Below are 12671 nucleotides of genomic sequence, written 5' to 3'. Positions count from 1 at the left end.
CTCAACTCCTCTTCCATCTGAAAGCCTACACCTTGCCCAGCCACTGCTCCTCTCTTTTCTGCACTTCTGCAAAGCAAAAAGCAATGCCTGACAAGACCGTGTACTTTGCTTGTCATCTTGCCTCACACTGATGATGTGCTGCACTGCCACTAGATCATTAGCAATTGGGTTCCAAGAGATCATGCACCACCTTTCTGGAAAAAAATATGCTTCCATGGCTCTTGTGAACAGTCCACTGAGGTTGCTGCAAACCAGTTCCCCAGGTTTCACTGGGTTGACAGTGAAATTTCTGGGGTGGTGAGACAGCCTGTGGAAAGCCAGGCCTGACCTGGCAAAGCTGAAATGCAGTCCTTTCAATGACAAGGCCTGTCCTTATACGTGTATGCAGAACTCCTACTGCTGACAGTGGAGCCAAATAGGTATATAGCTGTCAGAAAGGAGATGGGATTTTCAGAGAAATCTCAGCAAGGCTCCCAAGTCATGCTGAAATCTGTCCCAAGGTATCATCAAAAAAAAAACAACAAACCACCCCAAAAAACCCCACAGGCTGCGATCTGTGCTGTAAAAGAACTACAGGGCCCATCAATTTTCAGTCAGTAATAAAAGAGTTGAATTCCAGCCATACAAAATTGTTTTAAAGTGTCATGAGAGTTAAACTCCCATTGGAAAGCCCTGGAGGAGGATAAATCTGCTGAAGAGATCATTGTTTGACTGAATGAATTCCCAGCCCTGTCATCCTAGCTATGGGATACCTCCTGGGCTATAACCATTGCACTTTAAGTGCTCTGTTTATATTTCTCTAAGCGACAGAAAAATATGCACTTCAAAAGGTTGAAAAAAGCATGAAGGAAAGACACTCACTGGTGGTTTGCTCTCCAGTCAAAGGTTTGCTCTCCCTGCCGTGGCTCACGGCAAAGATCTTAAAGAGATAGGTTGTTCCTGGGAGCAGGTCGACAACTTCAGCAAAAGAGCTCCTGGTAATGGGCAGTCTCTGACCATGTTGGCCAGGGCGATTGACAGGGATCACTTCCACTCGATAGCCAGACACTTGGCTCTGTGGTGGGGTCCACATGATGGTGATCTTGATATCAGAAACCTCCACGAACTGCAGATCTTTGGGTGAAGGAACCTCATCTGAAAGCAGAGTGACAGAACAGTGTTAGAGGGAGTCCTTAGCAATTGGCAGGAGAGGCCATAGGTTTACATGGAAGAAAAAAAAGTTAATTTTGATTGAACAATGGCTAGCCCAAGAATATTTACCAAAATAAAAACATCATAGTAACCTTCCTGTAAACATGTGTACACACATTCCCAGACAATATTCAAGCAGACTGCAATTCAAAATGTCACTACATGGTCCCAAGTATTTGACATCTTCAGTCATAGAAGGTATCTTGCTGTCACAGAAAGAGAACTGAAAGACCAGATGTAAAATGCTACAGAACTTCAAGTATATCCAGAACCAAAAGCTTGGGGGGGGGGGAATATTCCAGGGGTTGGAAACAGGAACCTCCTTTTAAAATTAAGACAGGGTTTTCAAAACCCATGGCATGTTCTGCATGTCTACAATTAACTTCAAATCTACCTTTTATAATTAAACAAGTACAGGGGCTGATCTGGCCTTACTATAGTCAAAGGCAAGATCCAGTTCCCTCTGTGTTGTCCACGGTACTGCACCCTTGAATTCCTATGTTCAAATTAGGTTTCTTCAGATTAGGACTGATACTGCCCTAAGGTTAACCAGTGCACATTTTTGGAAGACACAGATGCCAAACCATAAAGTCATTGAGCCAACTTCATTCCTGGTAAATTCCCATTTGCAAACACGTGCTTGCAACTTGCAGGACCATCAAATTCCACTGCTACCACATCGGATCCCAATTCTTTCACTATCCTTTCTTTTGGTTTGGCTATTCAGCCCAATTGGATACTTAAAGAACCCTGAAACCAGCAGTTGTTTAAATTGTGGGTGCCTCAAGTTCAGATCGTATGGTGAGCAATCTCCCATCCCCACTGACTGCAATGGAAAATAATGGTTAGGACTGGAAGGGAGAGGGAGAAGTCAGGTGAACAATTCAGATTTGTGTTGTGGCATCCAAGTACCTAACCTTAAACATCTGCAGACCAAGTACTGAGGCAAAATGATTTACCAGGCTCTTAAGAAAATCTCTTAGCAGAATCCCCTTAAGACAATTTAAGAAACTCTGATCTCTCTTTTCCATAGACAAAATGCAAGACCAACCTTTTGACCTGCCTCCAGTCTGATCCCTAGGAATTACAACCCTATTAATACAGAGTGGTGTCTTGACTGTGTCAATTTGTAAGTGAGTATGACTTCATTATAAAACTTCAGTACCAGTGACATTTATAATTAAAAACCACAACAACCATGACAAAAAACAGAATTGACTTCCTTTACAGATTCATTTCACTAAAGCAGTGTGAGCCTGCATTGTCATTTGGCATATGTACTAACAGAAAACTCAGTGACTAATATCCAGAACATGCTGACCATTACCTGTGCGTGGGACGCCTGTGGTTTCCTGTTGGATGAAGACAGGAGTACTCTCCTGATTTTCTTCCACTGCGTAGATGCTGATGTTGTACTGAACACCTGGCATCAAGTCACTGAGTGTTACAGAGGTTGCAGTGTCAGGCAGGTTGAGCTCTGTGCTGCTGCCTTCCACGGAGGGTGTGTAGATAATTCTGTAGCCTAAAGCATGAGAAGTATATATAGTCCTCAGCCACAATTTGTAAACCAGAACAAGGAATACTAGAAAGGAGAGCTAAACTTATTTCCCTACTGAGGTTTCATAAAAATAGTCCTAAACGTCAGCAGGACCTGTGGCTTGCCTGTACTCATGTCCCATCTACAGATCACACACTCAATGCCTTACAAAGCATAATCTGACCTGGATTAGACTATTTGAGTTTTGACATGTGGATTTTTTTACAGTTCTCATGCTTGTTAAGGGATGGTCTGGGTGGCAGATATGAAGAGAAGGTCATGGGGCTTGTTTTTGGTTTAACACAAATCCAGAAGAAAACATTTTCCATCCAGCCTCCTGAATTGCTTGGTTCAGACAGTGAAACCAAGCAAATGCTAAACTGCCCGCATGATTTCCAGCTGGTCTCTCAGACTGGGCAGAATTATGCACTTGCCCTCTGTCCCAGAGTTACACTTCATTTTCTATTTTACCTAGATTTCAGATTCTACCAGTAGTGCAAAATAGGTGCACTTCAATTAGACAAACCTGTGATCGGAGCCTGTGGTCTGCTCCAGCTAATGACAATTGATGTGTCATCTACACTTTCCACTGTGTGATCGGGAGGTGCATCAGGAGCTGTTTAAGGGAATAAAAAGAGGTGGGCAGCAAGCGTGAGGATAAGAGGTAACAAAAAAATGTATTGAGCAAACAATAAAAACAGTTTTCAAACTGCAGCAACACCCACCCACACATACCTGTAGTCTGTGAAGTAGACAGGATCAGATTCTGCTCTCCCTCTTCAGAGATCTGATAGACATTAACAATATACTTGCGACCAGGAAGCAAGTCAGGGATGTTGACAGAAGTGGCTGTGCTTGGAAGATCTAAGGAAGGCAGGAAAGGAAAAATTGCCTTAGCAATTTTATCTTCTTGCTTTCTCTCCAAATGAAATAAGAGACATCTGTTCTAATCTGGGCTGAATCACAGTCTTCCTGCAATAAACCAGCAACTGTTCTGCACTGTATGTTCAGTCCACGTCAGAAAAGTTGTGTGGAGAGTTGGGACAGGACTCGACACTCAGCAAGCAGACAACACCTAGGACAGCAAGGCTTGATGTGTGATATGCCAGGGCAACTTGAGCAGCAAGCCCCCTGCACGCTGCTGGCATTTAGCCATCTCAGCTAACTGAGTACTCATTTCATACCCTGACTTGTATTTTCAATACAGAAATATATGGAAAAACTTTCACAGGAATAGGTTATGTGGAAAGACTGACTTATGAGTGGAGAAGAATGACATTATGAGGGCTGATGAACTTCTCTCCCCCATCCCTTCCCCCACATATCCACCTACATGCCAGATGTAGGAAATTCCCCCTGAAGCAGCTCCTTACTAGCCAAACTGAAGCCAAGCATCTTAAGGGAAACTGGGAACTGCCTTTCAATTTGCCTGTAAACTTCTGTCTATACACAGATGAGCTCAGGAGCTGCTTCGCAACACAGCTTAGCTGTCTGGGAAGCCAGTATGCAGACAAGAAAGGTGGTGACAGTGCTGGCAGTCCCATTGTAAGGCACTTCTGCTCATGAGTCCAAGCCTGCGAGCTCAGGGAGCAACAGTCCAGGGAGAATTACTAGGTCAGAGGATTACTGTTCTTTTTCTCATGTCATTGTTCTATTGCACTGAAGTCCAAATAGCTATTATAACCTCAAATCCTTGTAAGATATTGCTATTACCTTTGTTAAGACAGGAAATTAGGAAAAAGAAGTTAAGATGAAATTACGTGTAGTGACACAGGCTCTATAGTAGATGTTGGAAAAGTGGATTCAGTTCCGAGGTCTGAGTCCGGTTCCTTTAACCAGCTTCCCAGCTTAGCTAAGTTGTCGCATAATCAAAGATGAGTAAGATCTGATCCAAACAAAACAACTAACAGAGCAGACTGGAACAGATATCCATGAGATGACAAGTAGCCAAGAGAGGGCACTTGGGAAAGATTTCTGTCCATTCTGATGGAAGGACAAAGAAACAGCAAAGGAAATTAGCCAGGCGGCAGGTTTGAAAAATAGATTTGGTTCTCTTCTCATCAGCACTGCTGCTCACTTCAGGATGCTCTGGAAGCTAGTGAATTTACATGATTTCAAAAGGTAAAAAAGACTGGACAAATTAATAGAGCTGAAAAGAATAAATAGATCTACCCACAGTTATTACAAATCCACCACCTCTGGCTCAGGGAGTTTTGCTCTGTAGGATTCTGGGACAGTATTCTGAGGGGATACTGCTATATACTTTCCTTGTTCTCATACTCTTTCTTGGACATGAACTTACAGCCATTGATGAAGAAAGGACAATGAACTAAGTGAGCTTTTAATCTGAGCTAGTCCTGCCACTTTCATATCCTAATTGAATCATACTGAAAGATAGCAAGACCTTCACTACACTAGCTATACTGATCATCACAGAAAACAGCAATGTACTGTTAACAATGTTTTGGTCTAGTAGACTCAAATATTGTCTCACCAAGATACTGTGGCTCATCACCCTCCTCACTCAGCTCATATTCAACACGGAATCCAGAAACTGTGTCAGAAGCAGAAACCCAGGAGACAACAAAGCTGTTGGCTGTGATTTCAGTGACTGACTCTGAAGTAGCAACCACGGGAGGAAGAAGAGTTGTCTCTCCTGAAACAGTGTTGCCTACAAGAGAGAAGAAAGAGAGGTTTAATTAACCATTGCTACTTCTGTGTTAACTGGGATGCACAGAACAAAGACTTATGTGAAGGAGATTAGGTTTTTCCAGATGCCCCACTGTTCAGCTTACTTGTCACTGCTGTGGTGCTGGTTGTGGTAAAATCAAAGCGTGTGACTTCTTTGTGGCCATACCGCTGAACACTGATGAGCTGTCCTTCATATATCACACCAGGCTTCAGGCCTGAGATGGTGTAGGAGTTCTGATAGCCAGGGATGGTGGCTTCCTTCCACTGCCTTCCAGAGTTTTTCTGCAAGAACAAGGGCACTCAAACAGTGAGACACTCCCTAGCCTGCAAGCAGGGGTATCTAGTGACCTAAGCTGCTATATGGTTACCAAGGACTGTGATACTCAAACACAAATATGACTTGAATGGCTAATGCACAGATGAAATCAAGCTGAAGGAGATGAGAAAAGTATGCCAGGAAGCAGGGCTAATGACCTTTTGGATAATTAAGTTTTACTGGGGTAAACTGGAAAACAATCTAGCTTTGAACTTTTGCCTTTTAAAGAAGCATTATCTGTAATATATAAACTAAATTCATTCCTTTATCAAAAATGCAGTAAGGCACGAAGGCATGGCTGGAAAATACATATTTGAAGGCTGTTCACAATAATACTCTAAGCCATCATCTGAAAACAATATACAGAAAAGTTCTTCCCTTCTACCCTCTGTTTGAACTCTATGGGAAGCTCTAAAATAATGCTCCATCCTCTGAGGTTTGTACTCCAGTGCTTTAAAGTCCATTTCATTCAGGCCTTGATCCAAGATACACTGAAGTCAGTAAAAAGAGTTGAGTGCCTTTAATGGCTTTGGATCAGGGCCTTTATTGTTCTCTTAATAACAGGCAGCATCAAGGTACTAATATTCTTAATCATTAAGTGGTCTTTTGTGAAGCTGTACTCAGGGGAACTGTAACACAGCTCATCTACATTGGTTAAACCTAATCATTCCTCAAATATGAATGAGCCAACAAGCAGTGGTTAACCAGCTTTGGTTTAGACTTCAGAGAAGATGGGAGATGACTGTTTATTTAATCCAATGTTAGCTGTTTATATCTTCATATCCTACTCATTTTTACCTCCTCATTAATAGGATAAAATCTATCCCAGTTGTCTCTGGATATGCACATGGTACTAAAGCAATGTTTTTTAGGATGAAGCAGCTTCCACAAGGATTTACACTACTTAAAGCGAGCAAGGATATAAATTTGTCTGCTTACTGTGCTAGTGCTTTGGTTAATAAGATACTTCATGAAAATAGCGACCAGTAAAGTTAGGGCAGGAAAACATCAAGTGTTTGAGTAACATACAGGACTGGTTGTCTTTGATCCTCAGAGTAACTGTTGACCTCAAGAGGACAAGGACACTGAATCAGCAGCTAAAGTTTGCTGAAATTGTGTCAGCCTCTTTCAGACACCAGAAAAAGCCAAATACAGTATTTTTGATGAATGAATGATGATCAATGTGGCACTCACCGGTCTCCAGCGCAAGATGTACTTGGTGATGTGAGATCGTTCAGGAGCATTCCACTGGATAGGGTGGGAGTTTGGCTGATTTGTACTCTCTGTGATGATCACTTGAACAGGCCCAGTCGACCCTGAAAAAAAAGAATTGCCATTTTTAACACACTGGGGATGCTTTTCTTTTGCCATCATTGTGGAGTCATCAAAAAGCAGAAAGTTGTGTGGCTGGTATACTATTTCTATACATGGGAAACAAGTTAAATTGTCTTTCTATCCTTAATGGTTCATCACTACATAGAAAACTGGTGAATCAGAATATATTCGGGGGGGGGGGGGGGGGGGAATTTAACATGCACTTTTGGGGTTAATTTCCTGAGTTATCAATGAAATAGAAAACCAGAGTGGTCTAGTATAGAAAAAGTCTGCTAAGCAAAGTCATACTGTTCAAAGAGACAGAGTCTCAGCAACTAACTACGTTCATCAATTAATATCTTCTGCAATGAGAGCAGGGAAACAGATGAGAAATGTCTGCCAAATCCAGGTCTAATTTTGTGGCATGATGAGGGCAAACTCCTGATCTGACATTGAAGACACTCTGCAAAGAGACACTAGGCTTTTACTATTTTACTAAATTTCTCAATCAGTTGATTTGAAACACTGAATTTTCATGATGCTGTGGAGCACTCCACAGGTAGTGAGGCATGTCTTCTGCACACACACCACACTGGAAGGGTTGGTAGAAATCTTGAGACAGATCAGGCCCATCCATAAATTCATGAAAATACAAGTTCAGCAGTGGTCTAATGCTTAAGACTACCAATTGCATTTAGCTAGATCAGGCTCAGGTGTATTTTCTCCACAAAGCTCTCCAACAGAGAAGGAAAGGGTTTATGATCCCATGGTTCTCCTTTCAGTCCCTCCCAACCCTGCTGGGGACGTTTCACTGAACGCTCAGCAGCACTGTCCTCATGTTAGTTCTCAGAAAATCCCAGCAAAGAGCACCTTGGAATCTGCAGGAAAGTGTCTCATTTTAGCCATTAAATACCTTCACCCTCCCCCAACTCCCAACACTTCTAATTATAATTTATTTGGACAACTGTGTAACATATATACCTGCTCCATATTTAATGGGACTTCCAGGCAAACAAACATGTGCCCACAGGCAGATAATTTCAAAGCTCACCTAACCCCAAACCTACATTCAGAAATATTAGATTTGGTTTATTTACACATTTTCAGTCACTCTTGTGTGTAAAGAATCCCAAAGCCCTGGTCTCCAGTCTGGAGGCATGCATATTTCACATAGCTCAGGGAAATGTTTGTTTAAGCAGTCTGACAAGAGTCAATGAAGCTCAGCAAGCCCCAGTAAGAAACTTAAGAAAAAAAGTCCAAAGAAGGCCTGCTTCCTATTCATGCCCTCTTTAGTTTGCTGCCCCAAAGAAAGGCAAGTCCATAGTTCTGTCTGCCAAGTGTCCTTTTGCCTTGTCTCTGGCTCACTAGCTGTATGGCCACAAATAGAAATGCAGTCAGTTCACTGACAACACTGCTGGGTATAGGTCAAGTTCAATAGGGTGTTGTCGCAAAGACCTTCTATACAGTGTGTGTGAAGCAAGTCACAAAGAGGTACTCACCTTATTTACATGAAGTATGTTGTTGCAATAGACTTCAAAGGGGCTAGTCCCCTTCTACAGCAGGGGCACCTATATTAAAACCCTCTTTCTGAATGAGCCTCACATTCCCTTTCTTACCTTGCAGGGCACTTAGGGTATAAATACATTGCAGCTACTGAGTGGACAGACTCTTCTTAATCTATCTTGATATAAAGGCAGAGAATCACCTCAGCACTGAAACTGCTACATCCAATCCTTATGCAGTTCCTCCACATTTATGCTCAGAGATGGGCTGGGGAACCAGTGACATGAGCACAGTCTTCTCTTCCCAACAGGGAAGCCAAAACACAGCCTTAATATTTAATTTTATTCAGGTTAAGACAGTGGCAGTTGCAACCTTAAACAGGAAAGTAGGGAGGTTCCCCTTATCATATTCTGTTCATGGAACTGAAACAGAACAAGCCAACAAACAGGCATTGCCTGTCCCTATAAAGATTTCCTGGAACAGACTGGGCAAACAAAAGTTCAAATATTTAATTTCTTCAGGGCACTGATCAGGAAAAATGTTTCATTCTGTGGTGGATTTTGCTTCTGTAGTGAGTAGAAAAGGAAAGACTAGACACGTAAGAGTTTTAAGCAATAGAAACTGAAGGTTGCAGGTGTGATATCACTAAATACTAAGATGCAACATAAACCCAAGTTGTTGTGTGGACTGATAGTCATTCTCTCAATGAATCCTGGCCTCAGGAATAGGGCCTGGTCCCCTCTTTATAATCGTGACACCTATTTGTGCCTGCCAACGAAGGGGGGGAAATGGTTCTGTTTAAAAAGGAAACCAAAAAGAATAATGTACAGAAACCTGAACAGGTGAGGGATGGAAAGATTGCTTTCCTCGTGTCTTACTCAGCAGTTAGATGAGTCGGTTATCTGTTGGGTTTCTTACCAGGATAGGTCTGCAGAGGCTGGCAATGCCATTCTCCAATACCACGACCATAGCAATAGCACTGGTATCTGACACCATGGACGTACTTCTCCCACGAATCTCCAATCTGGTAAAAGGTACGGGTTTCCGAATCCTGGCACTGATCTGAAGGCACAAAAGAGACAGTTAACCACTGCGTGTCACTGAAACTATAGTGAAAAATCTATGCTGAACACAGAAGAGTTAAGTCACTAGAGACTTTTACACAAAGAAATGTAACATTTATTTGCAAATATGGTTACATAAAGAGAAAGTGGCAACAGAAATTGAATCTCAAATCAAGGTTCTTGATGTATCACTGCATGTGTTAAGTTAGATACAAGGGGGCTAATTCAGCTGTGATGCATTTCTTAAGATACTGTTACATACAGGCTGTCCACCTGGCAAGCTTTCCAGGGAAGCCAATGGGGTGTTCCTTCAAGAAAGGATTTATTTTGAACTATCTATCATGGAGCCCAATTCTACTCCAGTCAACTAAGTTCTCATCCAAAGTTAAACCATGCTGCTCTCAAGAAAATCAATGGCAAAAGTCCTACTGGCTTCAGCAGAATTCAGTTATACTTTATAAGTCTGAAGTGACCCATTAATTTTCAGCAGTGTCTTTCTAAATTTGCCATTGTATAAACCAAAGGAGGACAGATCAAATCCTGAAATCAGCTTAGCTAGCATAAATACAACACAGTACCAGCGCTTCAGTACACTTTCTAGTCTGACCTATGCCTGTGTTTCTGGCTCAATGGAAATTTCCAGTGAGAACTAGTATTATGCTCGCTTGGCTAAACAGAAGCCTTCTTTAGACAGAGCCAACAAAATTAAACCGATTGCACCTTTACAGATAGCCAAAATCATTCCCCCTCCCCTTCTTCCAAAGTAGTAATTTTCAGGAGCTTTACAATCCAAGTTCCTCCAGTAAACCTGTACAGATATTGCTGTAAATAAAGCAGAACTTAACCACTAGTAATTTCTAATAGATTTTCTTGGCAATAGTTTGAAGTTCTCTTGGATTTAGTAATTGCAAACTAAACAGCCAGGTCTTATCTTCCAATCAAGGTTCACTAGGGAAGGGGGGGAAGCAGAAGAGATGAAATCTCATCATTCCTACAGAAAACCACAATGGTTTTAGCTAACCTCCAGAGTGCTATTAACACGTGTTCTCATCCTGAGCTTTCTCTCTTTGCCAGAACAAAGGGCAGCCAAAAAAATCAATTTATTCCAAGGTAAGTTAATATATGCTGGCGCTCCTTTTTCAGTTCAATGAGGAGACCTGAAGATTTTAGGATAGAGAAAGGAAAGAAAACTGATCCTAGCATTAGTGCCTAGCTGCATATTGTTTTATCAGCATTCAGTCTGAGAGCCATGCCTGCTAGACCGACAGCTTAAGTACCAGGATTCAGCCAAATCACCCCAGCCTGGGGATAATGTGCCCTGTTACCACAACCTGCTACATTTTAAGAGGTATGTGGCCACAATCCATTACCAATGCATCATCATTGACTTCTTCTGTGGCATGTCTGATAACCCAAGCTTATGTCCTTAAAACTAAGAATGCCCTTTCACTTACCCTCCAGCAAATCCAGTGTTACTTCTACTTCTGCAGTTGTGCAATTCAGGGCAGAAAGTGGGCAAAGACTGGGCCCAAATTCACACATCATTTTCACCATACCATAACCAGTTTCTACACAGCCACACAGTGCGTTTGGCAAGCAGGAACAGCTGGTGACTTACCAACAGGATCACATTTCCATCTCCCCCGGCCCTGGCCAAAGCATGTGCAGTTCAGCATGTGGCCCTCATCATGACGCTTGTGGAAGGTCTGGTTCACATCATAGGTGATACCATCCACAATGCACTGGTCTGTTTGAGAAAGAGCAGAGACAGTTTGTCAGCAATAGCTCTAAAATTTAAGACAAAATCCTTCTGCTTGGCGTATTGTTCCCTCCTTTTGATCAGCTTACAGAGACTGACCATGACAAGCTCCATTCACACAAAAGGAAGCCCTCCTGGTATCTGCGATCATCACAGATTACTGCTGCATACACACCACTGCTCCCAAATTCATTTGTCAGCAGTGTGCAAATAAGCAACACTTGTAGAAAAAAGATCTGTAGGATGCAGTCCAAAGTACTATACGTTACTCAAATTACAAAACTGCCTGGTTGTTCCTTTTGACAGATTCCACGTGTGAAAGAAAATCTAAAACAGCACACCCAGTCTCTCACTACCTCCTCTGAGGAAGGTCTAGACTGAAAAACCTCAGTGACTACTGTCTGAAATCATTAGAAAAGGGCTCTTCCAAATTCATAAAGATACCACAAAGAGGTACAAACACCCTCATGATGTTATTCTGCTGGGTCTCTCTGCTATACTTTGTAGTAATCTGAAGACAGGAGCAGATCTATTACACTTCCAAGATGCTACCGGTGCTTACTAATCTACTGTTCCCTCAAAACACAGTAACCAGATCCCAATCCCATGCTTAAATACAATGGTATCAGTCTATTAGGTTCAATGGTGATGCATCAATCTGTGATATCTGACCCAGAATTCTTAACGCCATTCTAATGACAGCAAGGAGAAGAAAGACAAAACAAACACAAAAACCACCCCAAAAGCATGTTGTTTTGTTAACTGGGACCCAAGTGACCCAAGTTCAGTTCTGGAGTCAATCACAGATCATCTGTCCTTGGGGAAGTGACTCAGTTAATCCCAGGCTTTCATTCCCCATCATACTTTCCCACACCACGGGCACGGCATTAGGATAAACCAAACAGCGTTCAGACCCTCCTATGGGCACCAAGGACCTTCTCTGGATGCTATGTTTAAATAGCTCTACTTAGATAACCTTTGCCTTTTGAAAAAGCAAAGTATTTCTACCCCCCTCATTAAGAAAGGCAACTAACTCCAGAATGAAACTGCAGAGAACTAGCTGTGTATGTGGAAAAAGGAGTTTTACAGGCCAGAACTTTTAGCAGTGCATTTCTCACTGTTCTGAAGGAAACTCATGAAAAAAAAAAAAAACCCTCCCAAAGCCCTTGAGTGAGCCTTTCCCTATAAATTATATCCCATTTCAGCAGTGGTGTTAAGAGTCCTTTCTTGGCTGCTTGACAACAACCCCCCTGCCTTTTCCAGACATGAAGCCAATGCTGTGAGCTAGCTGTAGGA

At 42.2% G+C, this 12671-nt stretch overlaps 1 protein-coding gene across 6 annotated transcripts in view; it reads right to left on the bottom strand.

Moving 5' to 3' along the window:
- FN1 (fibronectin 1) overlaps nucleotides 1–12671 on the bottom strand; it is a 55595-nt gene that overhangs the window by 30071 nt on the left and 12853 nt on the right. For all 6 annotated transcript variants that reach the window (XM_049801900.1, XM_049801909.1, XM_049801896.1 and 3 more), the window contains exons 11-19: nucleotides 11235–11363; nucleotides 9471–9614; nucleotides 6930–7051; nucleotides 5524–5701; nucleotides 5223–5399; nucleotides 3464–3592; nucleotides 3255–3344; nucleotides 2519–2713; nucleotides 862–1134 (exon numbers count right to left, since the gene is read on the bottom strand). In XM_049801900.1, the coding sequence (XP_049657857.1) occupies nucleotides 862–1134; nucleotides 2519–2713; nucleotides 3255–3344; nucleotides 3464–3592; nucleotides 5223–5399; nucleotides 5524–5701; nucleotides 6930–7051; nucleotides 9471–9614; nucleotides 11235–11363 (1437 nt within the window). The remainder of the gene's footprint in view (nucleotides 1–861; nucleotides 1135–2518; nucleotides 2714–3254; nucleotides 3345–3463; nucleotides 3593–5222; nucleotides 5400–5523; nucleotides 5702–6929; nucleotides 7052–9470; nucleotides 9615–11234; nucleotides 11364–12671) is intronic.

The sequence above is a fragment of the Accipiter gentilis genome, chromosome 1, assembly GCF_929443795.1.
Source record: "Accipiter gentilis chromosome 1, bAccGen1.1, whole genome shotgun sequence".
In the NCBI taxonomy this organism is placed as follows: Eukaryota; Metazoa; Chordata; class Aves; order Accipitriformes; family Accipitridae; genus Astur; species Astur gentilis.
This window is presented reverse-complemented; position numbering and strand designations above follow the sequence as displayed.